The 27,952-nt window shown below is 44.9% G+C and overlaps 1 protein-coding gene across 1 annotated transcript; it reads left to right on the plus strand.

Annotated features, from left to right (window-relative positions):
- Window positions 1-3,041: 3,041 nt before the first annotated feature.
- Window positions 3,042-26,516, plus strand: DEF8 (differentially expressed in FDCP 8 homolog). The gene is made up of 12 exons (XM_007477340.3): window positions 3,042-3,047; window positions 8,509-8,643; window positions 12,505-12,602; window positions 14,378-14,527; window positions 15,387-15,528; window positions 15,605-15,769; window positions 17,511-17,638; window positions 17,804-17,917; window positions 19,813-19,893; window positions 20,286-20,426; window positions 21,987-22,096; window positions 23,293-26,516. Exons 2-12 carry the CDS (start codon window positions 8,520-8,522, stop codon window positions 23,393-23,395), a joined length of 1,356 nt encoding a protein of 451 aa, XP_007477402.1. The 5' UTR covers window positions 3,042-3,047; window positions 8,509-8,519; the 3' UTR covers window positions 23,396-26,516.
- Window positions 26,517-27,952: the final 1,436 nt, after the last annotated feature.

The following is a 27,952-nucleotide window of genomic DNA, read 5'->3' on the forward strand; positions in this document are numbered from 1 at the left end:
TTAATTTCTAAATCCCAAAATGAATTACTCAAGTAAATGGAATTTATGGTAGTTTATTTTTACAATAGAAGGAAGATTTAAGAATAAAGAAAAGGGGAGATAGAAAAAAGAGAAAGCTCCAGTTTCCTCTGAGCCAGGTAGAAATTCTAAGGCACCAGTCAAGGGAAAGGAGTCTCAAAATGATTGGCCTTTCTTGGAGGTTCACACCTCCAGAAAGGGCAAGGAAGGAAGCAGTCTAAAAGGAAAGCAGTCTGAGGTCTTCTGCACAATCTCCTCCAGGGGTCCAGTTCCACAGCCAAAGGTCTTCACTCCAAGTCTGAGTGTCTGTCTTCCAGTCTCTCCTCAAGTATCTGTCTTCCCTCCAGCTCCAAGTGACTGTTCTCCAGTCCAAATCAGCATGACAATCATCTCTGTGTGTCTCTGTTTCCACTGTTTAAAGACCTTTTTCTCTTGTGTCACCCATCCCTAATTTTTATGTCTACCAATCACAGTAGACACTCCTCTTCAGGACTGCCCACTCTTTCACACTTGGGTCACAGACCTCCCACTCAATGTATGAAATGGGTGTTCATACCTTTGTGGTTAGTTCACACCTTTTTGTGATTAGTTCATACCTTTTTGTGGTTAAAAACCAGTAGATCTACTTTAAGTACTAGGTTTACACTTTGGGAATTAAAATATAAAAATAGACAGGGGATTACAATTTAATCTTCACAATAAAGGAAGAGCTAAGTACCTTCATTGTTACAATCAGGGGAAAGCCAAATCCAATCTTCACATAGTGGAGAACAATCACAATCCCCTCTTTTTAACTTATGTTCCTGCTTTTATAATAAATCAGGGATGATATTCCTGCAAAGCCAAAGTTGGTCCATCTCTTCTTTGAGTCAAGTTCCTTGGTCAATTGTGAAAATTCCCAAAGATAGCCTGAAACTACTCAAGGAAGCATCCCACATGTCTACCAGGTCTTTTAGAGATGGCAAAAAAACACTCATACTCTTTTCCATTGATCTTTCCAGCCTTTGTCATCTTCTCACCTTCCCCTCTCTCCTTCCTCTCCATCTAGGCCAGGCTTTGCAGATTCCTGAGAGAGCAGGAAGAATACTAAGGAAAAGAAGGAAGAAGGGCACAGTCATATTTTGCTGCCTTGATGGTCATTACAATAAATGTTCATGCCTCCATTATATATAATGAATCAGCAACTTTCCAAAGTCCCTTCCAACTCTAAGTCCTATGAACCTTTAGGGGTCTGATTCTAGAACAAGGGTTCTTAACCTAGGATCTATGGACCCCCAAATCCCATGGTTAGATTTTATGGGGCTCATGAACTTGGATGAATAAAAATTAAATCTTTATTTCGCTATAATTGCCTTTGTTTTCCTATGAATTTTATTTTGTGCATTTAAAAACACAAATCTAAACAGAAGTCTGTAGGCTTCACCAGACTACCTAGGAAGATGTAGGGAGACCATGACTCGAAAGAGGTTAAGAAGTATTGATTTAAACAAGATGGTCCCTATTCTTTAGGCAACAAGTATTTCTCAAACTCCTAATGCATGCCCACTGCTGTGCTTTTTAAAATGAAGGAAAGAAACAAGCATTTATTTATTAAGTGCCTACTATGTGCCAGACACTATGCCAGATTCCTTACAAATAGAATCTTATTTGATACTGACAACTCTGAGAGGTGTTATAATTCTACAATGTTATTATAATCTTATAATTATGATGAGGAAACTGAGACAGACAAAGGTTATATGACTTGCCCAGGGTGGCCCAGTAAGAGTCCAAGGCCATATTTTAATTCAGATCATACTGGACTCCAGGTCTAGAGCTCTTATCCTCAGCCTCACCTGGCAGCCTTGCTCCCATGATCCTTCCTCCAAAGGAGCTTATAATTTAGAATTTCAGATTTTGAGATTTGAAAAAGCCTTTGATTTAGTTCCCTGCTGTTGGACTGGGAGAGGATTAATCCCTGTCTTACTCATAGTGATGCCCAAGACCCCAGAGAGGTTAAGGGACTTGACTAAGGTAAGGTGGCTCCTAGACCAGACTTCCAATGTCTTGTCTCCTGGCCAATCAATCTTGTCATTAAGCCAATCTGCTTTCAGTCAAAACAAGACCTGAATAAAGGAACAAGGAGAAAACAACACAAGATTTTCGGCAGCCCCCTTGCCCAGACAATAGACCTGAGTTCTGTCGAAGTCTAGGAACCCCTTCCCAGAATCATATTTTTAAACAATTGAAGGAAATACTAAATTTCAGTTAGAGATTAGGGAAAGTCAAGATGTCTTTTCTTTGCTCTCCCAGTCCTGGGGTACCCAGAAATCCAGCCATGGAGGGGTTAAGAACCCCTGACCAGATCATCTTCCAGTTCTAAATTTGATAACCCTCCAAGTCCCTTCATTTGTCCCAGCCCAATCACTCTACACACCTTTTGCATTTAAATTTGCATGGGCTTATTTTGCTTTTATGTCACCTTTATTTCCCAATGTCCATCCCTCATAGTAAAGGATAAAATGGAGGAAAAGGATGGTTCAAAACTAACCAACAAATCCACCAAATTTCTGGGGGGATGTTCCATCCCCGGAGTTTCCCGCCTATGCAAAAGGAGGAAGGCGTTAATTCCCATCACTACTTTGGGGCAAAGCTTTCTCAGGAAATAGCCAGCGGGTTTTCTTGGGCCAGGAGGGAAGGCCGGCATTCCCGGAGAGGTCACCACTTTGAATGAGCAGGACAGAGCTTTGGAAGACAGGTAGAGCGCGTGTAAGTAGTCCTCCCGGCCTGGAGCGGCAGCATGCCTCTGAGCCCAGCTAAGGGAAGCGGCCGCTCTGGGCTTGGGCGGCTGGGGCAGCCTCATCTCGGCTCGCCGGGACGGCTAATGTTACTATGTATCAGGCGAGGCGGCGGCGGCGGCGGCGGTAGCGGCGGCGGCTTTGCAATAGCCAATAACTGTAACAGCAGTGCCAACAGCCCGGGGACCAGTGGCAGTGGCAGCAGCAGCAGTAGCAGCGGCGCTGGGATCTAGGGCAGCGGGCGATGCTCGGGTGAGTGTGCAGGACCGCTGCCGGAGTGAGGATGAATGTAGGGAGAATGTCCACCCCTCTCTTCCCCCATCCCTTACCTTCTTCTCCCCTTTCCTTCCCTCCCCCTCTCCTCTCCCTCCTTTCCGTCTCCCCTCTCCTTCGTTCCTCCCTTTCTTTCCCTTCTCCCCCCCCCCCCGCCCCTTTCGTTTCTCTCCTCCCTCCTGGGTGCTGGCGGCCCAGCCTGGGACCCCTGTCCCGAGCGCTGGACCGCCCCACCGCACCCACGTTCTTGGCTGCAGGCCCTCGGGGTCAGGGTGCAGAAGTGGACAAACAGAGGGAGAAGGGCCAAGAGAAGGGTTCTGGTGCCCCTGGCACCTTCTCCGAGTTAACAGGCTCCAAATTCGGGGCTGGAATTTGCCTTGCGACCGACTGGTGATGAACTGGCTATAGGATCGTGGAGGGTATTATCAGAGTGTTGTGGGAGGCAGCCTGACAAGGTACGAGGGCTTCGGAGTGAAGGAATTCTGAGCCCCCCACTCCGTCAGCTCCGACCCCTGGCTTATGGTTCTTTGATACCCTATATCAGTAACATCTAAGGGTTTTCTAAACATTTTCCTTACGAGAAGACTGCACGATAATGATAGTGGGAGTCGTATTATCACCCCATTTTATGGATGTGGAAACTGAGACTCACTGAGTCTAAAATTAAGTGATTTGTCCCGGGTTACACAGCTAGAAGCCCCGGGACTTGAGGTTATCTGGCTAAAGCTGTTAACAGCCTTTGACACTATTTCCATGCCTCCCACTTTCTCTTTTCCCCTTTATCTGTACCCAGGTAGCAGAGGGAGCTCCCTCAACCTCAGATCCTATCACTTCCCACCTTTAGAACCTAAGAAAGTGAGCTCCCAAGAGGAGTGAGCTCCTTAAGACTCATGAAAAGTAGAAACTTCATCTGTATTTGTTCATGGTGATGTAGGGCTAGAAATCCAATCCTCCAAATCCATCAGGCCAAGGCCCTGCCCACTTTTGAGTCAGGAGATGACAGAGCATCCTGGGGATAGAGTCAGCATAACAATTTTTAGTGGTCATGTTTTTTGTCAGAAAACCACTTGGAAAAGCTCTCTGTTCTGGCCCCCCAGAGCTGACTGGGAGCCCCTCCGACCTTTGGTTCTGGGTAGAACGGATGAATGAATGACTGAGAGGAATCTTTTGAGTGTCCCAATGCCCAGGAGGTGTTGGTGTCATAATAACATACCACGTTTGTGTGTGCCAATAGAGGCCCTGCTTGTAATTTACTTGTTTTGGTTCTGGGACCGGAAGGACAAGGGAGGGGACATCTCGCCTGCATCTCTGTGAAGTCACCCTTTGCAGCTGTGTTCTTTCCAGTGTGTTTTGTCTGGCCCCACTGGCAACTCAAATAATAGTATAATTTTTTTTAATCTGCCAAGTCATTCCCCCATCCCCGCCCTCAGAAGCAAAGATGAAGCTGAGAGGAAGATTAGGTTTGGGTTCACTTGTGGGAGAGGGGAAAGAATAGAGTTTTCCTGGAATGTAATAGGAACTGAAGAAATACTTAAAAAAAAAAAAAGAATACTTTTGCTTTATTTGGCTTCATTTTCCCTTTGTGTACCATCAAAGCATTAGATTAGTAGTTGAAAGACCTGAGTTTGACTCTTAGCTGTGTGTGACGGTAGAGGAGTCATGGACTTCTTTGGGCTGTAGTTTATTTTCTCATTTGAAAAGTGAGAGGGGAAGATGAGTTGGTCTCTAAGGTTCCTTCTAGTTCTAAATTTTATGACTGAAGTCAAAACATATTCTCCAAAGTCTTCCCTTAGCACCTTTCTTAACCATTTCCCAAGCATGGAAATCTCTCCCTGATCTCCACTTTCTGATTTCTTTCAAATCTCAATTAAAATCCCACCTTCTTTCTACAAAAGGAAGTTTTTTTCTAGACCCCCCTTCTATGCTAGAGCCTTTCCTCTAGGCTTATCTCTAATTTATTCTGCATTTATCTTGTTTGGGCATGGTTATTTGCACATTGTCTTTCCCCTTAGATTATTAGCTCCTTAAGGGCAGGAAACATCTTTTACTTTTCTTTGTATTATAAGAGCTTAGCCCTGCGCTTGCCACACAATAGGTGCTTAATGCCTGGGTACAAGAGAAAGGCTTAAATGAGAACATACATACTGGGGACTGGTGGTCCAGGATGGATATTTGGGGTTGGAAAGTTGGTGGGGGGGGCACAGGGGTAGTAAATTGTCACCTCTTTTAGGAGCAATGACAGTTAGTTGGTTGTAATTCTGGAATTAGAAAGGAGAGAGTGGGAGGAAAGGGGGCACGTCTGGGAATTAGCTCCATGAAGGCTGATGAGTTAGCTACGGGAATAAAGTGAAATAAGGGTATGGTGGTGCTTTGGGTGAAGTGCTGGATTTGGTGTTAGGAAAACTCAGTTCAAATCCCGCCTCAGATATTTACTAGCTATGTGACCTTGGGCAGGTCAATCTAGTTGCCTTGGTTTCCTCATCTGTAAAATAGGAATAATTACTAGGGTAAAATTATTATAATTATTATTAGACGATAAGCAGTTAAAGAAACCACTCATCAGCACCATGGGGAGGGCATGTGTACCAGACATCAAGGATTTCAGTCTTCTCTTGTTTGAGGTCTGGCTGCTAGTGAGGTAGCTGTATAGTGGAAATGACTTATCTGTGGTGGTGAAATTAATAGGACGGTCAAACTGAAGGAAGTCCCCCAGCCTCTATTTGAGAGTAATTGAGCTCCAGATCACTGACTTTCTTGACTTTGAGATCCGCACATGTGGAGTGAAAATGCCAAACTCTCCAAACCTTCCTGGACAAGCCCAAAACAAGGATTTTGTCCAGGCTCTGGAACCAGCTGTGTGATCTTAGACAAGTCACATACCCTCTCTGGGTTGTTCCTCCCACTTCCCATTTCTGTCTTAATGGCATCTTTTTCTGGCTCTAAAAATTCTTATAATTGATTCTAAATTGAGTTGTTGAAAAATGAAAGCTCTTGATTTGTTCCTGAGTAATGGGATAAGCCACAAATATTTTATTTCCTCTATTTTAGGCAGTATTTGAGAGATGGGAAAGTCAAGTCCCAACCACCTTAGGCAATAGATATACAAGGACAAAGCAATAGGTTTGTTGGTTGTTCAAAAATATTCAGTTGTCAGCAGCACAGTGACTCAGTAGGCAGAAGACCTGAGTTCAAATGTGACCTCAGCTATTAGCTGTGTGATCTTGGGTAAGTCACTTAACTTCTTTTACCTTAATCTAGTAGAGAAGGAAATGGCAGACCACTCCAGTATCTCTGGGGGGCAGATAGGTAACTCAGTGGGATACTATTTATATTCTTCATGGAAACATGAGTGACTAGGGCATCAGGGTCCAGATGGAAAGATGCTTTTTTTAAAGCTAAAAATATAAGGCTGAGGGAGGCAGCTGGGTGGCTTAGCAGAAAAGAGCCAGGAGGTCCTGGGTTCAGATTTGACCTCAGATACTTCCCAGCTCTTAGCAAGTCACCAAACCCCCATTGTTTAGCCATTACCCCTCTTCTGCCTTGGAATCAATCTGCAATATCTCTTCTAAGATGGAAGGTAAGGGGGGTGTTGTTGTTGTTTGATATTCAGTTGCCTTATTTGTAAGAGTGAAAAAAAAAACTGGAAACCACCTTTTTGTGTTCTGTTATTGGGGAAATGGCCCAAAATACATCAGATTGAATATATATGAATGGAAAGGGCCATTATCGTGCTGTCAAAATGGCAATGATGGAGGATGCAAAGACATTTTAGAAAGAATGAAGGAAAATGGGCACATTGTTGTCTGCAGAGAATTTTTAAAAACAACATTAGCCACAGAGATTTAAGTACACCAGAGACAAAGAGATGGGAAGGGGACCCAGCAATTAATGATTTTCTGAAAGTTTTTTATGCTCTTTTTGGTCAGTTCAGATGTAAATAGTTTAGATTTCATGGCTTTTCTTGGGATCCTATTCCTTATTTTGTTTGTATTTGTTGATATTATTGTTAAACTAATCCAATTAATTTTGTTTAAACTAGAAGGTTGGGATAGTGAGTCCTGTCTGGGTCAGAAAAAGCCAGAGAGAATGACTTTTATTTATTTACATATATATAATCTTATCTTCTGTCTTAGAATTATACTAAGTACCCACTCCAAGGCAGAAAAGCAGTAAGAGCTAGGCGATTGGAGTGAAGTGACTTGTCCAGGTCTCATAGCTAGGAAGTATCTGGGACCATATCCACTAAGTCCCCCACCAACATTTGAAATAAACCGATTTCTCCAGAGAAAGAAGTGTTGGAGTCCGATGGCTATGGATCAAAGCTTGTTATCTTTCACATCAGTGTATTTATGGTTTTATTGGGGGGGTTTGGTTTTGTATGAGCATGCTCTTACAACAATAAACAACATGGAAGTACGTTTTTCATGTCAATAAAAATAAAATTTAAAAAGGAAATAAAGTTTTTTCCAGTTATAGTCTATAGCTGAGATTGAGCAGGGTGATGGCAGGGCTTCTTGTGACCCCTTTAGATTAGATTAGAGCTCTGGGGAGAAGATAGGGCTGCTGTTACATCTCAGGCTGTGGATTCAAATCTCTGAGTTGGTCAGGCTTAGTTCTGGTCTGTTGTCATTCACACTTCTGCTCAGAGTTGTAGGAGCTTTGCATATTCTAAATGATGAGATACTGAATGGATGGAGGATGGCCAGGGCTACTCTACAACCTTGCTGATTTCAGGTTTTAACTGTGGGCATTTTCCCTCACGTTCCCCCCTTGCCTTCCCTCTGCTGATCATCTCCAATTTATCTTGTGTACATCTTGTTTGCATGCTGGGAGCTTCTTGGGGGCAGTGGTTGTCCTTTGCTTAACACAGTGTCTGGCACATAGTAGGTGCTTCATAAATGCTTGTTGATTTAATTTTTCTTTAGGAGCCAGCAACCATAGGGATGGAGCTTCTTCCACTGGCCAACGCGCCAAGGCTGGGGGAAAGAAGAGAGGTGGCAGGCTTTTTTTTTTTTAAACCCTTACCTTTTGCCTTGGAATCTATACTGTATATTGGTTCCAAGGCAGAAGAATGGTAAGGGGTAAGCAATGGGGGTTAAGTGACTTGCCCGAGGTCACACAGATGAGAAGTGTCTGAGGTCAGATTTGAACCCAGGACCTCCCCTCTCTGATCCTGGCTCTCAATCCACTGAGCTACCCAGCTACCCAGCTCCCTGGCAGGTTAGCTTTTTTGAATTGTTCTTTGAAAGTGGCTCATCCTGGAATTTCCCCAGGGGAAGTGAAAGGGGAGGAGGACCAGTTTTGGGAACTGTAGCTGGTACCTTCATGGCTCAGAGAGGGAACTTAGGAAATGTGGGGTGATGTGAAGCCTTGGATGTTGGTTTCATACCACTTGCAAAGCAAGGAGCTCTGAAGGGCTGCCTTGGTGTCATCCCCACAGGCTGGACTGCTATGGAATATGATGAGAAGCTGGCTCGGTTTCGACAAGCCCACCTCAACCCCTTCAACAAGCAGCTGGCAGCCAGGCAGCATGAGCAGACAGCAGACAAGGACCCCGAGGACCCCTCTCCTGAAGGTGAGTACTCTGGGTTTGAAGGGGAGAAGATCCTGCAGAGACAGCCAAGACAGTGGAAAGAACCCTGGAGGTGGAGTGAGAAGACGGGGTACAAACCTTGGCTCTGCCATTTACTACCTGAATGACGTGGGCCAAGTCGCTTCATCTCCCTACAGCCTCAGGGAACTGGTTAGGAAGCCATCGCCCTAATGCAAATATCAATAATTTGGAAATAGGTCTTGATCAATGACACATGTAAAACCCAGTGGAATTGCTCATTGGCTTCAGGGGTGGGGGAGGAGGGGAGGGAAAGAACATGAATCATGTAACCCTGGAAAAATATTCTAAATTAATTAATTAAGTAAAAAATTTCAATCTAATTTTTAAAAAAAGAAAATGAATGAACCTCCTAGAAAGTGGAGGAAAAAAAGGGGCAGCTGGGTGGCTGAGTGGATTGAGTCAGACCTAGAGACGGGAGATCCTAGGTCCAAATCTGGCCTCATACAGTTCCCAGCTGTGTGATCCTGGGCAAGTCACTTAACCCCCATTGCCTAGCCCTTATTTCTCTTCTGCCTTGGAACCAATACATAGTATCGATTCCAAGATGGAAGGTAAGAGTTTAAAAAAAAAAAAGAACTGGTTAGGAGAGTCAGCTATTGCTGGGAGAAATACCGATGACACAGCCCCTTCCCTCTGGGCAGACATAGCTGGGGCAGGGTTTTATTCTCAGAATTCCTGCTGAACAGGTCTGGGAAGGAACAGAGAAAATATCTTCTCACAGAGGAGAAATGGCCTGTGCTGGGAGAAGAACTAACTCTTGTAGGGTCCCTGCTCTTGGAGGAGAAAATGGAAGAAGAGGGGGATGTCTATGTCCCTGCAGAAGGCACTCACTACTCAAAATGGCAAAACCAGTGAAGTCAGAGGTCTTTGTCCTTCCTCCTGGGCCACTTGGCCCTGGTGCCTGTCTGCTCTCCTAGTCACTTGGGTTATCACTGCCATCCCCCCATGTCCCTGATTGAACCTGTATCTTATCTCCTTAGTTCAGCAATCATTTATTCATTGTTGCTCAACTTTTGATGACTCCACTATCCACGGAGTTTTCTTGGCAAGGATACTGGAGTGGTTTGCCATTTCCTTCTCCAGGGCATTCAGTGAAACTTGAATTTGAAATTGAAAAATGAAATTATCATTTTTACGTACCTACTATGTGCTAGGCACTTGGGGAACAAAGACACGATGAATGCTCTCCTTGTCCTCAAAAACCTTACATTCTACTGACTGTCTCCCAAGATGATTAGCTCATCTGACAAACCATTTCTTTTTTTTTATTTTATTTAATTAGTCAATTTAGAACATTTTCCTTGGTTACAAGAATCATATTCTTTCCCTCCCCTCCCCTCACCCCTTCTCACAGCCGACACACAATTCCACCAGGTTTTACAAGTCTGACAAACCATTTCAAATAAGGGTACTAATGGGAGGAGGCTTTGAGGCAATACCCAAGCCCCACTTTCCTTCCTGAATAACATATGCAATTTCATAATTTCCTTTTTTCTTAATTTTTCCCAATGATTAGACATTAATTTTCTCTCCCTCATCTCCCTTTCCAGTGGAGAGAGAAGGAAGAAGAGGAAAAACCAAATCCTTATAACAAACATGCATATATGTCAAGCAAAACAAATTCCACATGAGCCATGTCCAGCCTATGTAATCCAATCACCTCTCTGTCAAGAGATGGGTAGCATTCTTTTTTTTTTCTTTTTTTTTTAATATTTTATTTGATCATTTCCAAGCATTATTCGTTAAAGACATAGATCATTTTCTTTTCCTCCCCCCCACCCCCCATAGCCGACGCGTAAATCCACTGGGCATTACATGTTTTCTTGATTTGAAGAGATGGGTAGCATTCTTCATCTTTGGGAATTGTGTCGCACCATTTTGTTTAATTTTGTTTTAAATCCTCACCTACAATCCTAGAATTGATACAAGTATTGGTTCCAAGGCAGAAGAGCAGTAAGGGGCTAGGCAATGGGAGGGGGGGTGTAAGTGACTTGCCCAGGGTCACACAGCTAGGAAATATCTGGAATTATATTTGAACTCAGCTTCTCTTGACTCCAGATCTGGTGGTGCATCCAATGGGCTACCTAACTGCCCCAGTGTTGGATCATTTTAAAGTTACTCATCGTAGGTTGCTGTCACTCTTATGGCAGGACGTGGTTTATATTATATCAAGCTCTGAGCTGGGAAAACAAAGGAGAATTGCCCTCCCTCACAGATGGGGGGGTGTATATGCCACATGTACCACCCTCAGTGCAGTAGCTATCTTGCCACGGTGAGCTGCCAGGGGAAGGAGGGTCTTTCTCAGGCTTTGGGGACATTTGGTTGCTACTGCACCTGCCACGGCTACTTCCTTCCCCTGCTTCCCACTCACCTATCTTCTACTGCTTTCCTGGGGCTCTAGATGGGGAAGAGGAAGGAAGCATGGTCTAGTTGTCCAGCATTTTGGGGCCCCCTAACAAAAAGGAAAACTGTTCAAGATCTGTCTTGAGTCATTGGCCCATGACCTCTACTACTTGTTGTTTAGTCATTCAGTCATCTCTGTCTCTTTGTGACCCGGTGGACCATGGTGTGCCAGTACTGTCCATGGGGTTTTCTTGGCAAAGATATTGGAATAGTTTGCTATTTCCTTCTCCAGTGTACTATTTACACTTCTTCATGGCAAAATGAGTGACTAGAGGATCAGGGTCCAGTTGGAAAGATGCTTTTTTTTTTTTAAGCTAAGACTGTAAGGCTGAGGGAAGCAACTAGGTGGTTTAGTAGAAGAGAGCCAGACCTAGAGACAGGAGGTCCTGGGTTTAGATCTGGCCTCAAGCACTTCCTAGCTGTGTGACCTTAACAAGTCACTTAACCCCTCACTTAACCCCCATTGCCTAGCTCTTACTCCTCTACTGCCTTGGAACCAATATAGAATATTGAGTCTAAGACAGAAGGTAAAGGTTTTTTTTTAAAAAAAAAAAAGAAGAATATAAGGCTGAAAAGGGTTTATCTATATTTTAGGGAAGGGAAAGGTTTAATTAAAAGGAGTCCTGCCAAAGTTTGGAGTTTTATAATAAAGTTTAGTTGATGATTTAAATAAAATTAAGTGAAGTTACATTTTAATTTCTTTAGCTTGTTTGATGAATAACAATAATGTCCTTTATAATTTAATATTCAATATGATTTAATATTTAAAAAATAGAAATATATGTAACTCCTTGGGCACACATTCTGATGATGTGTGGTGTATATTTTCTTCTTTTTTTTAACCTTTACTGAATATCAGTTCCGAGGCAGAAGAGCAGTAGGGCTACACAACTGGATTTAAGTGACTTGCCTAGAGTCATATAGTTAGGAAGTATCTGAGATCACATTTGAACCCAGGTCCTCCCATCTCTAGGCCACCTACTGGGTGCATTTTTATGCCCTCTCATTCAGTTGTGATAGTCTTCAACCTACTTCTGTTTGCCAGCATGAGAGAAGGATTTTACTAGTGTTTCTCGCCCTTTATGTCTTTGCTTTCTGTCCGTGGAGAGTTAACCAATAGGTCCTAGAGAATATAGGGAGGGAGCTATGCTATGAAAACAAACTGCCAGAAAGTGTTTGGAAATGGGGGCAGGAAAGGAGCCCTACTTGGCCCCAAGTGGTCAGTGTCCTGGAGCTCAGAGCCCCAATTCTGTTTGAATGAAAGTTTTAGCTTCAGAGGATGCTCTGGGTTTGCATCCTGAAACAGATGCTTTGATTAAGAGACTTGGGATCTTAATGACTGGGGAAGGAAAACAGTTAAAAAAATACTAAGGTCAACTGTCAGTTCCTTTTTTCTCCCTTCTCTGTGACCCTTTGAAGACTCACCACTGGAGCCTCCCCATCAGGAGCCCGAGTTCCGGTGTACTGAACGCATGATGGACCTGGGCTTGGCTGAGGACCACTTTTCTCGCCCTGTGGTATGTGCCCCTGCGTGGTGAAATCTACCCACTGAGAATCTACTTAGACTTCTGTCTGTGTGGGAGAGAAGGGCCCTCACGTTTCCTCCTTCTCCCCCAAACAAAGGATCTTGCTACCCATCTAAATGTAGCCAAATCCCAAGTATCTGTTTTCTCTGGTCCTTCTTTTGTTGTACCTTCACCTGAATTTGCTTTTTAAAAATACCTTTATAACAATTTCAATCTCATTCATTTCCTTCTTAAACTCATGTGTTTTGTTTTATGCACTGAAAAACCTTATTCTGGGAAGGGATCCAGTGTTCTACAGACTACCAAAGGAATCAGCACAAAAAAGGCTGAGGACCCCTCTTCTAACCTATCACTGTTTCACTTCTCCTTCTGGGCCACTTTCAGCTTCAGCACTTTCTCAGTGGCATCTTCCTTGATCTGAGTATATCTGGGAAGGAGGAGGAGCATCATAAGGGGTTCCCCTTTTCCTTTCTTTTCCTCCTCCTATCTAGATTGTGAGATCAGGAGCCCGGGGTTCTTATCTGATCTCCATGCCTTTCCTTCTCTTAAATCCTTATTTTCTATCTTAGTAATAACTCTGAGACAGAAGGGGAAGGGCTAAAGAACAGGGTCAAGTGACTTGCCCAGGGTCACACAGCTAGGAAGCGTCTGAGGCCAGATTTGAACTTAGATCCTCCTGACTCCAGACCTGGTGTTCCAGTCATTATACCATGTAGCTTCCCCATCTCCATGCCTTTTCACAGGCTTCCTTCAAAGTGGAATTGGGCTCCCTCCTTACCTTTATCCCTAGCTGCCTTTGATGGCTCAGATGAAGGGCCACCTCTCACAAGAGGCCATTCGTAGGGGCAGCTAGATGGCTCAGTGGGTAGAGAACCAGGCCTGAAGATGGGGTGGTCCTGGGTTCAACACTTCCTTAGTTGTGTGACCCTTAACAAGTCATTTGCCTAGCCTAGTTGCCTAGCCCTTACCTTCCTGGTATTGATTCTAAGACAGAAGCTATGGGTTTAAAAAAAAAAAAGAGAGAGAGGCCATTCCTGGTTCACCCTATTGTATTGGTACCCCATTCCTCATGAATTTGCTTTATGTTTGCTTATCTCTGTCCATGTTGACCTCCTTCCTCCTCATGGGTGGCAAGCTCCCTGAGGGCAGGGCTCTCTTTTTGTCATAGTAGGCATTTAATGAATGCCTGTTGAATTAATTTAATACACCGATTGCCCTTCAGCGTGTTGCCTTCCTTTGCTGAGCCTCATTTCCTCCTCTATAAGAGGAAACCATTTTGCCGGATGAGCAAAACAAGTCAAATGCCTCTTGCGTAAAGCAGCCCTTCTGAGCCCGGCTATCCCATCCCCCTAAGACATCCTTTCTCCAGGCTTCGTCCGACTAAACCTTGGATGACGTGCTCAGGCCCGACCACCCTGATTGCACGCCTCTAAACAGACTGCAGTTGCTGCTGTCCTTCCTGAAATGTGGTACCCAGCACTGAATGCAGAGGGGGACCATCTCCCGACTTCTCTGCCTCTCCTGCCGCTTGTGGGCGCTCGGACGTGGGCTTATGCCTCTACAGAGCTACCAGAAATGGTTGGGCTTGGGGGATCCCTTTGGTTCCACAGAGCAGGGAAAGGCGACAGTTCTGGGCACTACTCAAGGGGAAGTATTTGCTTAGCAGGCGCCCTGGGTTTGGCTCCTGAGGCAGAGGCCGGCTGACTTAAATTCAGAAGATGCTGAGACTCTGGATGGGCCTCTAACCCCATGCTCCGTCCGGGCAGGGTCTGTTCCTGGCTTCAGACATTGAGCAGCTTCGGCAGGCCATCGAGGAATGCAAGCAGGTGATCCTGGAGCTGCCGGAACATTCTGAGAAGCAGAAGGATGCTGTGGTGAGGTTGATCCACCTCCGGCTGAAGCTCCAGGAGCTGAAGGTGTGAACATACCCCCGTCCCACCCTCCCCCTCCCCCCAGAGCCCCGTGTCCGCTACAGGGGGGGAGAGCAGAGTGTTGAGGAGGGGAAAACTTCAACATGCCTCTGGCCTGGCCTGAAGCCACCAGCCTGACCCCCTTGGCCACCTGCTCGGCCAGCTAGTCTTCCTAGCAAAGCTCTAACGAGGGGATCTTCTTTTCCAATTGTGGGCTTCTCTCTGGTTAAGTTTTTCCTGCCATGAAGCGGCCTCACCTGCCTTTCTGCAGCGTAATCCTATCCTCTGGGATGCGGCAGAACAAGCCCCATCCCTCTCCCCCATACGAGCCCTTCACACACTTATCCGCGAAAGCTTCTCTTCTCCGGGGCCCACCGCCTGTTTCCTCTGGCTGATGCCAGCCTGGCGCTGTGCCCGGTCTCTGCTCCGGAGGCTCTCTCCTTTGTTGTGGCCCCCCTAAAATGAAGTCCCCAGAACTGAGTGTGCTGCCCTGGATGGGGTCTGGCAGGGCGCCATCGACTCCCTTGCTCTCGGTAGCCCGCCCTTTGTCTGCAGCGTCGTCCTGCTATGACTGTGCTATTACCTACGGCTCCCAGGCTAACGGCGGCCTTCAGCAAGGTTCACGAGGCGCCAGGGGCGGGCTCTGTGGCTTCCTCACCCAGAATAAGCCGGTGGCTTGTCAGACACCCTCGTCCTCTGGGATGGGGGGAGGCGGGCCCCTTCAGCAGGGATGTTTGTGCTCCTCCTTCCCTCTAAAGGCGGGAGGCGGGAGCTGGGAAGTGCACCTGGGCCCGTGGAGGGAAGAGAAAGCCTTGGGGCCTCCCTTCTGCCCCTTCCCACGGGTGTCCCCGTCCCCGTGCTGTAGGATCCTAATGAGGACGAGCCCAACATCCGCGTCCTCCTCGAGCATCGCTTCTACAAGGAGAAGAGCAAAAGCGTCAAGCAGACCTGCGACAAGTGTAGCGCCATCATCTGGGGGCTGATCCAGACCTGGTACACCTGCACAGGTTAGTCCCGGGAGCTGCGACCACGAGCGGGGCAGCAGGGCTCAGCGCATTCTTACCGCTCTCCCGTCTGCTCTAGGCTGCTATTACCGTTGTCATAGTAAGTGCCTGAACCTCATCTCGAAGCCCTGCGTGCGCTCCAAGGTCAGTCACCAGGCCGAGTACGAGCTGAACATTTGTCCGGAGACCGGCCTGGACAGTCAGGATTACCGCTGCGCGGAATGCCGGGCCCCCGTGTCTCTGCGTGAGTGTCCTCTTGGGCTGCGGGGGGACGGCAGGGCAGGGGCCGAGGAAGACCCGGAGGGGCAGCCGCCGCCACATCCATGCATGGAAACTCAAGCGTTGGCGTTCTGAAGGGCTGGCCTTGAGGGAAGCAAAGGACTGCCAGAGGAGGGGGGCAGGGAGGCTGTTCCAGGAAGGAAAGCAGCAGGAGCAAGTGCAGAGGTGCAGAGTGGCTGGTGCTTTGAACAGCTTGGCATGAGTCTGAAGTCTGACCCCCAAATAAATGGGATGATCCCAGGGGAAGCTGAGGGAAGATTATGTTGGACAGGAAGCATGGTACAGAACAGGACTCCCTGAATATTCTTAAACCCTTACCATTCATCTTAGATCACTACTGGGTACTGCTTCCAAGGCAGAAGAGTGGTCAGGGCCCAGCAATGGGGGTCAAGTGACTTGCCCAGGGTCACACTGTCAGGAAGTGTCTGAGGCCAGATTTGAACCAAGGACCTCCCATCTCTGGGCCTGGCTCTCCATCCACGGAGCCACCCAGCTGCCCCAATAAACTCCCTGGATTTTATATGTGTGTATTTAGTCATTATTACTATATTTTAATATAATTGGTTTTCTTTATAAGCCTGTGTCCTTTATGCAGTTAAAAACCTGATTCTGAGACAGATCCATAGACTTCCCCAGGCCACCAGAAAGGTCCCGATGTAAGGAGCAAAGGCCAGGGAGTCTGGAGGCTCGATCTGAGCCTCGGCATTTACTGTCTTAATCTCTTTACTCCTCCAAGCCTAAACTTCTTCCCTTATATCATGGAAGCAATTATGTCTGAGCAACTACTCCATAGGCAAGTTGTAAAGGGATCGTTTTATGCTGCATAATAAACAGGAGTTAATGAAGATAATAAAAGCCCTGGCAGTGAATGCCAAGCTAAGCAGTTTAGATCTTGCCCTGTGGGGAGTGGCGCAGCAGAGCTGGGCTTTAGGAAGAGAGGTGGTGGCTTTGGGATGCAGGGTCCTGGCTGACCTAGTAAAGAATGGGTTGGGGGAAGAGGGAATGGGACTGATCAGCTTGCTTAGAGAATTTCTGGAGAGAGGGCTCAATAAGAATCTCTACTGCCAGCACTTTTTCCTTTTCTCTTCTTTTAAAATCCTTACCTTGACAGTGTAAAACCCAGTGGAATTACACATTGGCTACAGGAAGAGGAGGGAAAGAATATGATTTTTGTAACCAAGGAATAATGTTGTAAATTGACTAAATAAAATAAAAAACCCTTACCTTGAAAAAATATAGATATAAATATATTTATTGAGTGTCCCTCTTTCATTTTGGACCCCAGCTTTGTATTATGGGAAGCATAATTTTATAATTAATTTTATAAATTCTATCTTCAATCAAGTTTAATAAAATTGAATGGAAAAAAACCCTGACCTTTTTTAGAATCAATACTCTGTATTGGTTCTGAGACAGAAGAGTGGTAAGGGCCCGGCAATGGGGGTTAAGCAACTTGCCCAGGGTCCCACAGCTAGAAAGTGTCTGAAATCACATTTGAACCTAGGACCTCCTGTTTCTGGCCTAGCTCACAATCCATGGAGTCCCCTAGCCGTCCCCTCAGCCCCTTCTTGATTTGGGATCATTATTTAGGACTCAGCCTTCTTAAAAAAAAAAAAAAAGAAGCAAGAAGAAATCCCTCTTCTTGCTTGGCTATATTGCTTTTTTTAAATTTACTTTATATTTGGTTTTTATTTTGTTCCTCCCAGGGGGTGTGCCTAGTGAGGCTCGGCAGTGTGACTACACCGGCCAGTATTACTGCAGCAACTGCCACTGGAACGACCTGGCCGTCATTCCTGCCCGCGTCATCCATAACTGGGACTTTGAGCCTCGGAAGGTGAGGAGGCCAGAGCCATCGGGACCCCTTCCCCAGATCCCGCCCTGCCTCCCCCCCGAAGGTGGGGCTGTTGGAAGGAAGAAGGGGAGGCAGGCGGTGGGGACTCCCTGTCTTCCCGGGGGAGGCCCTTCCTGGGTGGGTGATCAGGGCAGTGTCCTCCCCCAGGTGTCTCGTTGCAGCATGCGCTATCTCACGCTCATGGTGTCCCGGCCAGTGCTCAAACTACGCGAGATCAACCCGCTCCTATTCAACTATGTGGAAGAACTGGTAGAGATCCGGGTAAGCGGGGACGGGCTCCGGGATAGGGCCCCAACGTGGGATCTCTTTGGAGTTGGCTTTGTTCATTCAGCAAGCACGCATGTGCCGCGAGCTGTGCCAGGGAGAAAATGGCCCAAAGAGGGGGTGGGGAGGCTTTGGGGGAGCACAGAAGGGGGATGCCACGGAGAGCTTGAGTTGAGCTTTGAAGGAAGCTCGGGACGCCCGTAGGCAGAGGCGAGGAGGGGCTCTATTCCAGGCAGGGGAAGGGCTTCTGTGCAGAATGTCTCTGACAAGGAGCACCATGTTGAATGTAGAGTACAAGAAGGAGAGTCATAGGGAAGTGATCTGGAGAAGTAGCCTGGAGCCCAATGAGAAAGGATGATAAGAGCTCACATGGATCTAGCAGCTGGAGTTGAGATGATGAGAGTTCAAATCCAGTCTCAGCCACTAGCTGTGTCCCTTAACCCTGTTTGCCTCAGTTTCCCCATCTGTAAAATGAGCCAGAGAAGAAAATGGCAAACCAGAATCTCTACCAAGAAAATCTCAAATAGGGTCACAAAGAGTCTGACGTGTCTGAAACAACTGAACAACAACAAAATACAGCACTTATTTTATGCGAGGCACTGTGTTAAGAGCTTTACGGTGATTATTTCATTTAATCTTCACAACCCAAAGAGGATATACTATTATTAACTCCATTTTATGAATGAAGAAATAAGACAAACAGAGGTTAAGTGGCTTTTCCAGGTTCACACAGTGTTTGAGGTTGGATTTGAACTCGGGACTTCCTGACTCCAAGCCTTATACTCCATTCACTGTCTACTAACTGTCTGCTCACACAGGCTTGTATTTTCTTCTAGAGGCGCTGGACGTTTTTGAGCAGTGGAATGACACAATCATCCCCGTGCTTTAAGAATATCACTTTGGGGACTGGGCAAATGATGGGTTGTTTAGGAAAGAGACCAATGAAGGGATATTATAATAGTGTAGGTGAGTTGCATTGAGAATCTGAATTAGAGTTGTGGCTGTGAATGGGGAGAAGAGAGAATCGGAAGCTGTGTGCACGACTAAGAATTAGCAAGATTGGTACCTGCTTAGATACGGAGACAAGTTTGGTGTGGCTGGGAGCAAACTGAGCAGTTCTCAGACTTTTTGATCTCAGAAACACCTTTAGACTCTTAAAAATAATTGAGGACCCTTCCCCAAAGAGCTTTTGTTTATGCGGACTATGTCATTATTTACTATATTTAAAATTTAAATGTCTTGGTTTTATTACAAAAATAGTGTTGACCTCATGGACCCATAGAAAGGGCCTTGGGGTCTTCCAACAGTCTCTAGACCATATTTTTCTAAGGCTGAGGTTACCTTTTTTAAAAAAATTTTTGTATTGTCCCTATGACTCCACTGGCTTATGGCAGAGTTGCCAAAAGCAATCAACAGAACTCTAGAGCATGACCTGAACCAGATTAAAATGTAATTGGGAAACATTAAAAAAAAATAAAAATACATTATAATATAGATCATGTTAATTTGTGGTTTTCTAAATCAGTATGCTGTCTGCAAGGATCCATTTCTATTTGATACAACTGGCCGGAGGAAGTGGCAATGAGGAAACGGCCTTTATCACTACAGATTGGTACCTTTTCTGTAATTTATGTCTTAGAGAGTTGCCTGATATGTTGAGAGATGAAGCCATTTCCTCAGGGCTCTGCCAGTGTGTGTGTAAATGAAACCTGGGTCTTCTTGATTCTGAGATCAGCCTCCTGTCCACTACACAGCACTGACTATGGCATGAGTGCCGGTGAGAAATAACAGCCACGACTTAAGTGTCTATTGCCAAAATCTAGACTATATCGCCTCTTCCTAGGGCTCTGATGGTGGCTGGTGGTGGTTCACCTTTTCTACCTTCTCTGCAGAAACTGCGGCAAGATATCCTGCTCATGAAGCCATATTTCATCACTTGCAAAGAGGCCATGGAAGCTCGTCTACTGTTACAGGTCCGACAACTTCTGGGAAAGTGCATGGGAAGAGATAAAATGGTACTGGCTAGAGTAACGTGTGTAGGTTGTATGTAGACATGTTCAAAGATGTAGCCTGTTTGCATTAGCTTGACTGATGACTTGATAGCACTTCATCTCTGCTATTAATATCATCACATCAACAGATGCCTTCTCATGTGAGGCTGCTGTGACATCTGGACCAAATGAGTCCAGGTAAAGATGGTTATGGCAAGCCCCTTAGAGTCTCCAGAGGAGGCTGAGGGAGCTCTGGGTAGGTTTGCCTAGGAGCACAAGAACAGTTGTAGGACCAGAAGTTGGACTGGGCTGTGCAGGAAATGTGTGTCATGAAGTGGGATGGACGGGATGTGTGAGCAGCTTTGGCCTTACAGCTCCAAGACCGGCAGCATTTTGTGGAGAACGATGAGATGTACTCCCTGCAGGACCTAGTGGACATCAACATTGGCCGCCTCAGCTGCTCTCTGACGGAGATCCATACTCTCTTTGCCAAACACATCAAGCTAGACTGTGAGGTGAGGCATGGTCAATAACAAGGCACTTGGGCTCTAGCTCTGGGGTGAAAGCTACCAGACAAGCATGAGGAAGGTATTTGGTCAATTCCGGGTTCCTGGTCAGCTTACGGGGGCTAAAAGAGGGTGGTTGGAGAGAGAGAACAGGGCAGGTGTCCAGGCTAGTGCTTGTGGTGAGTGAATGAACTCATCAGATCCCATGGGTTGATTCATTATCTTTATGCAGACTTCCAGATCTATCTATCTAGCCCAAATTTCTCTTGAACTCCAATTCAGCATTACCAGTAGCCTACTGGATATTTCCATTCGGTTGTCTCATTGGCCTTTCAAACTCAGTATGTCCCAACCAAAACTCATTAGGTATACTTTCCCCCAAACCCATCCCTCATCCTAATTTACTTATTTCTATGGAGGGCTCCACCATCCTTCCAATGATATAAATTCACAACCTTGGAGTCATCATTGACTCTTCTCTCATATCTAGTCAGTTGTAAAGTCTACCATCTGTATTATCCATCTCTCAACTCACATAGCCATTAGCCTAGCTCAAACTCTCATTACTTGTGACCTGGGCACTTCAGCAGCTCTATTTCTTATATTCTCCCTATTTCTATGATGACTTTTTCAAGCCATCCCCTACACAATTGCCAGAAAAAAAATTATGAAATTCATGTCTGATTGTCACTCTGCTCAAAAATCATCTGTTGCTTCCTATTGCCACTAACATAAAAAGGCAAACTCTCCAACCTGCCATTTAAAGACTTCCATAATCTTGGTTCTCCTCTGCCATTCTAGACTAGTACACATTTCTCCCTCCCATGCGCTCGATGTTCCAGCCAAACTGACCTCCTAGTTCTTCCCTAAACAAGCTATTGCTTGCCTCATGTCCCACATGCTTGGAATACACCTTCCTCACCTCCGCCTCCTACTCTTGTTTCCTTTAAGGTTCAGGTCAGAGGGTACTGTGGATACTCATTTATATTTACCAATCTTTGTACATATTATATCCTCCCCACTTTGGGCAGAATAGAAGTTCCCTAATGGCAAGGATTGTTTTTCTTTTTTTCCCTCCCTTCCTTCCTTCCTTCCTTCCTTCCTTCCTTCCTTCCTTCCTTCCTTCCTTCCTTCCTTCCTTCCTTCTTCTTCCTTCCTTCCTTCCTTCCTTCCTTCCTTCCTTCCTTCCTTCCTTCCTTCCTTCCTTCCTTCCTTCCTTCCTTCCTTCCTTCCCTTCCTTTTTCTTTCTTTCTTTCTTTCTTTCTTTCTTTCTTTCTTTCTTTCTTTCTTTCTTTCTTTCTTTCTTTCTTTCTTTCTTTCTTTCTTTCTTTCTTTCTTTCTTTCTTTCTTTCTTTCTTTCTTTCTTTCTTTCTTTCTTTCTTTCTGTATCCTCAAGGCTTAGCATACTTCCTTGCACACAGTAGGTACTTAATACAGAAGTGCTTGTTCCTTTGAATAAGAGAGGTTGACATGCTGGTGAAATCATGTTTGTCCCAAGCAGGGATGAGGTTCCTTGTGGGGCTGCCCTGTTTGTACATTTGTCTCAATTATGTCTCCTCTCATCCTCAGCGGTGTCAGGCCAAAGGCTTTGTATGTGAGCTCTGCAAAGAAGGTGATGTACTTTTCCCCTTCGACAGCCACACGTCAGTATGCACAGACTGCTCTGCTGTTTTCCACCGGTAGGAACCTTCCTAGCTTCTTGTCCGGGCCTCACTGGGCTTTTACTTCCTCCTTGGGCCTGACACGTGGGCCTGGCCTAACATGCCCTAATGATTGGTGCTCTCAGTCTGCCAAGCTGTGCTCCCATCTACTGCAGGAGCCTATAACAGGAGGCCTTCACTCCCAGAATCCTGTAGTCCTGCCCTCCTGAAATCAGCTGGGGGGAAGGAGGGAAGGCGATTTAACATAGAGGTTCACACGCACATACATGTGGAGCCTCGGATGTCATGGAAAGTGTCGTGGTCTTAAGAGTCAAGGAGGAGAGGGGGCAGTTAGGTGACTTCGTGGATGGAGAGCCAAGTCTAGAGACACTTCCCAGCTGTGTGATCCTGGGCAAGTTACTTAACTCCCATGGCCTAGCCCTGACCACTCTTCTGCCTTAGAACCAATACTTCGTATCAATTCTAAGACAGAAGGTAAAGTTTAAAAAAAAAAGTGAATCCAGGAATCTGAATTTAATCCTGGGCCCCAGCACCTATTAGCATACAGCTCTGTGCTCTTGAGCAAAGTTTTACACTTCTGTTTCATTATTTATCATCAATTATATTTGTATTAATTACGTCAGAGGGTTGGCATGAAGAAAGGATTTGGTAATACTGGTAATAAAAAGTTCTATATAAATGTTATTATTTACTGATAATAATTCATTATTACCAAGCAGTATTGGGTAGGACATAGGATTAACTGTCATTTAGCATTCTTTCAGTTTCCTAAAGGATGTGATCCTACCGGCTGAGAGTTCAGGTGTCACTAGGACTTAAAGAACTGTTGTGGCCCCCATCACTATTGGGTTGTCAAGTTAAGCAGTTCAAGTCTTATAGCAGCCTTGGTGCTAAGTTTAGTAAACTGTACCAAAGCTAATGGGAGCAGCCCAAAAAACCTGCTTTGAGAGATGATGTCACTATCTGTGTCCAGATCATCACATGTCCCTGCCCTTTGGTCCACCCAAAGAGCAGTTCCATCGCTCTAGGATGGTCTTTTCCTTAAAAGGCATTGTAATTCTAGGTGCTGTATAATATGGGGTATTATGGCTAGCCTGCTCTTCATGATGGAGACATCAGATCTACCAGGAATGGCCCTACTGTCTTTGAGTGTTTCCTTTTGAGAGTCCCTTGGCTGACCTAAATACCTCTGCCTCTGTTCTTGTATTACTCAGGGATTGCTACTATGACAACTCTACCACATGCCCCAAATGTGCCCGGCTGAACTTGCGGAAACAGTCACTCTTCCAGGAGCCCAGTCCAGAAGCTGAAGCCTAGAATGCTGGCACCCCTGACCCAGCGCCCTGCCAACACACCAGCCACTGCCAGCACCAAAGACAAGGTGTTGCAATATTAAGGAAACTCCCTAGTGATTCAGGGAGTAGCTATGCTGCTGGCTCTTCTCCCTCTGTGGGACTGGAGATGTGAACAAAGCAAACAAGGACAGTCATCCAAGAGCACAGAGGACAGGGTTCTTTTGGAATTAAGAGATGTGGGTGGTTCTTGGGTACCATGTTGTGTAGTTGATGCTATCCCAGCTCTTAGGGCAGGAGTTATGGTATGAAGTGGTCTAACTGGGCAGAAGCATCCACATTAGTCCCAGCTCCTGTGTTGGTGGGAATGGGCTATGAGGCAGATGTCCTCAACACAAGGAAGCAAAGCCCAGCTTCCCTTTGGGACCCAGGGTGCAGTGCCCAGGGACCCTTTCAGGTATTTCTTACTGCTTGGTGTGTGGGAAGCTGTGTATGTATAGACCAGTCCTGCCTTTAGAATAGAAGAGTAGCAAGTTTAGCTACCAGCATGGACACCCAATGAATATGGGCCAATCAGACTCTGTTTTGAGATTGTGAAAACTTCTTTCCCGAGATTGTTTATGGTTCCCTCAAAGGTAGCAGCGGGGTTTATCTAGTATGTCTCATACCACTTCCCTCCCTGGGACCTCTAGCCTTTTGGAGGCTGCTAGTTTTCTTGGCTAAGGCTGTTAATTACCATCTACTATAGCCCTGCTCCCCATGTCCTTGCTAGAGACACCTGGCCAAGTGGGAAATGTTTCTTTTTACTCTAGGTCCTTTTTGGGAGAAGGGGAAGCACTACTGGGCTAATGGGAAATGCCTGTCATATATTTTTGCTTAATCCATATAGCCCTCCTTGTTTCTGCCCACAATTCTGCTAAAGGCAGAAGAAATAGGTGCTTCTCTTGCTAGGTGGCATGACAGATACTCTTCCTTCTTTGGCTCAGTTTAACTTGTGTCTTTGGTGTTCTCAGGAAGGCCACCATATGGGCAAGAGAAGAGCAGCCTCCTGAGAAGGGGTGCCCTGCATTCCAGACAATACAAGTGATGGTAGCTGCTCTATGCAAATACTGGGTCGGTCATAAAGAGAAAAATACATAAGAGAAAAAATACAAGAGAAAAAAGTTTGTCAGGAGAGAAAGAGACAGAACACTCTTCACAAAAGGCAATCTTTACATTTCTCTGGACCAAATTGCCATCCAGGAACCTTGTTTTTGCCACTCTAGTTCCCCATGAAGGAAGACTTTGGGGCTGGAGAATGCAAGGCTGGAAATCACAAGGCCTTTCCTGAATATTTGACAGTCTTTTTGTTTACATGTAGACCTGGGACATTCTGATCCCATTTCTAGCCTCACAAAAGGCCCAAGTTTGGGAGCAAACTGCTTTATTCCCTTCAGCAAAAGATAAATGGTGACAAGTAGGAGGATAGGGATAAACTTTCAATAAGGAACATTTGTATTAGGTAGCCATTTTTCATTGTGGAATTAGAGGCTATATCTCTTCTAGGGCCTTTACCCCTCCTCCTTCCTCTCTTCACCAGGCTTTCTCATTCCTTTGGGGTTCAGAGAGACCACATACTGGAAGATTATTCTATTTGTAAAAAAAGCTCCTGATGGAGACTATAGCTGAGTTTCTGGTCCCTACCGTAAGGGGGAAGGGTCCCAAATACTTGGTGAAGAAGAAAACTACAATGTCTTGAAAAGGAGAGCCATTCCCTACTCCATTCAGGTCAGTCCCTTAACACACCCCCTTGTAGCACTGACAGGAAAGTATTGACTTTTGGCTTAGAGAGGTAAATATCTGGGTCAAAGGAAAACCATGGAAAAAATCACCAGGTGTCTGTGATATCCTCTAGCTTTAGTGAGCTGGGTTGGAATAATAGCATGTGGAATATCTGCCTCTGACTACAACCTGTTTCCCTAGCAGTGGCATCCTCATGATCTTTGCTTCCCTTTTCCTTCTCTGCACATATTATGCTTGAGTTGGCCTTGTGCTTTCTCAATGCAGATGGTGTACAACATCATTGAAAAGCAGCTCTAGGACAGGATGGATTGGGGCTCCCTTTGGACATCCATTTCTCTTCCTTATTAGAGCAGAGGAGTTGGGTTTTTTGTGTAGACAAGAGGGCAAGGTGGCTCCATGGCACAACTTGCATATTGGACAAATGGAACGTGGCCCAGTTAGTCTCTGAATCTCAATGATCCTCTATTCCACTCTATTCCTCACTGGGATGTATCATGGCAAGAACACAGAATTATGTCCATCTGCTCAAATTCTGTGGTTTTGGGCAAGTCATTTCATCCAGATGTCTTAGTTTGCCCCACCTTAAAAATGGGGACAGAAATTGTAATACTGACCTACCTAATGGTGGGGCTGTGAGAAAGTTAATGCAGGTAAAGCACTTTAGCAGGTGTGTTTAATGTGAGTGCTAAATGTTATTTTACAGGACCTCATACTTCCTTATCTTCTTTGTAATAGAAGGGGAGGGGGAAATCAACTGACTACTTTTTAAAAATATCCTTTGATCTTTTCCTCATTCCCAAAATTCCCTTCTATATGACACTTCTGATCATTGAATTGGATTTATAATTTACTCTGGAATAAGGGTCATGTATGTTATTGGGGTTTTCCTAACATGTAATGAATAGAAAAAGAACAACCAAAAAAATGGCTTCACACAAAAATATAGTAGCTAGCAATTGTTGGGAAAAGTTCATTCTCTTTCTTCAAGAACCTTGCCTCCTTTACTATTCCTTCTGGAGGAATAAGCCTTGCTTTTGACACAGATCATGGGTCCCATAAGTAAAATAATTTCTCGAATCTTCACCAGTGTCCCTGTCATATTTACAAAGGAATAAATAAGCCAAGGGGCCAGCTAGGGTATATAACAGGCACACTCCATTATGCCATACTCTTTCTGCAGATAGAAGGGAAATGCTTCCAATGAAAACAAAGGGGGTTAGGCCTTGTGACAGTATCTGCCTTTGTTAAGCACAAAGCCAGGCTGCTCAATGGCAAGCAAGGTACCCAAACACTTGCCTAAGAAATGGATTCAGCAAATTGTATTGATTATCCAAATCATTGTATTATTAAATAATTTTAATGTATACTGTGATGTGTGTAGTAACCCCTCCCACCATAAAACACACACACACACACACACACACACACACACACACACACACACACACACACCCCTAATGTTTATATACCTTGATGTGATAAAACTCATAGCTTTTTTAAACAAGAGTTTTCTGGATGTTCCTGGGAAAATAGTAATTAAGATATATCCAAAAGTAGAGGAGCTATTTCTTTCAGCATCAACCAGAAGTCTCAACAGATAGGGCCTAGGCCTTTATATAGCTGAAAGTAGGTCTGGGGTTGATTCAGTCCAATTCATGGTTATCACTCAGATCTTAACTATAGCCACTGCTTGGTCTAATATAGGAAATCCCCCTGAAGGCCTCTCCATATATTTATTACACATCACCTAAACAGTGGTCAAACATTAAACCAATGAAGCCAATCCCTTATGCTTGAATAAAACCTGCCTCAGGAATAGGAATTTATTTATACCCTTTGACACCTCAAGGTACATACAAGATAAAAAGTTAGAAGCTTCTGGGCTGCTGATTTCTAAAAATCTAAGCTGAACTGCTCAAACTCTGGGAATTTCAGATCCAATTGCCAGGTGTAGCCCCTTGTCTTTAAAAAAATTTTAAGGGACACTTTTAGAATTAAAATTTAATATTTATAACTGACAAAATGATAATACCATCACTAAAAATAACCCATTATGGCTTGACTGCAAAGTAAGACTTCAAGTTGTAGGAAGGAGACAGGAAGATGTTAGAATCCTTTTCTATATCATGAAAAGCTCTCTTGTTATTTCATTTTCCTTTTTTCATTTGTCTTTTCATTACTAAGAGAATTTCGCCCCCCCCCAAAAGAATCCCAAGATAGTTGTTTTGAAAGTTGCTTCTTCTCATTGTACAGCTCTCGATAACAGCTAATTGTATCATTAACTCCTCTTAAAACTTGATATTTCCTTTCACTATTGGGATCTTTATTAACAAGAATTTGCATTCTTGGTCAGTTGCTGGAAGATGGGTGGAGCATCTTCATTCTCTTCCTTTTCTTCTGCAGCTTGCTCTTGTTCTAATTACATCAGTTCCTCATTAGATAAGTCTTCATAATGGGACTGTAGTAACTGGCCTACATCTTCTTCTACAAGTTCTTCAAAGTCTATGGCATTTGTAAGGGCCACAATGTCTTGCTGAATCTGTATAATAGTTTGTGTTTAAGAAAAACCATGAAGATGAGCACACTCAGGCCATATCTTCTTCCACACACTATTCATCAGAGATGATTCAAGTTCATCCCATGCTTCAACAATGTTGTCCACAGCATTTCATGATGCTGTAGTTTCTCCAAAATTCCCTAACTGTACCCTTATCTTCTCCATCAGTTTCTCATATAACATGTTGAGAAGTTTTCCTCAGTCTTGAAAGTCAAGATTACACCATCACCCATGGGTTGGATG

This window comes from Monodelphis domestica, chromosome 1 (assembly GCF_027887165.1).
Source record: "Monodelphis domestica isolate mMonDom1 chromosome 1, mMonDom1.pri, whole genome shotgun sequence".
Lineage (NCBI taxonomy): Eukaryota > Metazoa > Chordata > Mammalia > Didelphimorphia > Didelphidae > Monodelphis > Monodelphis domestica.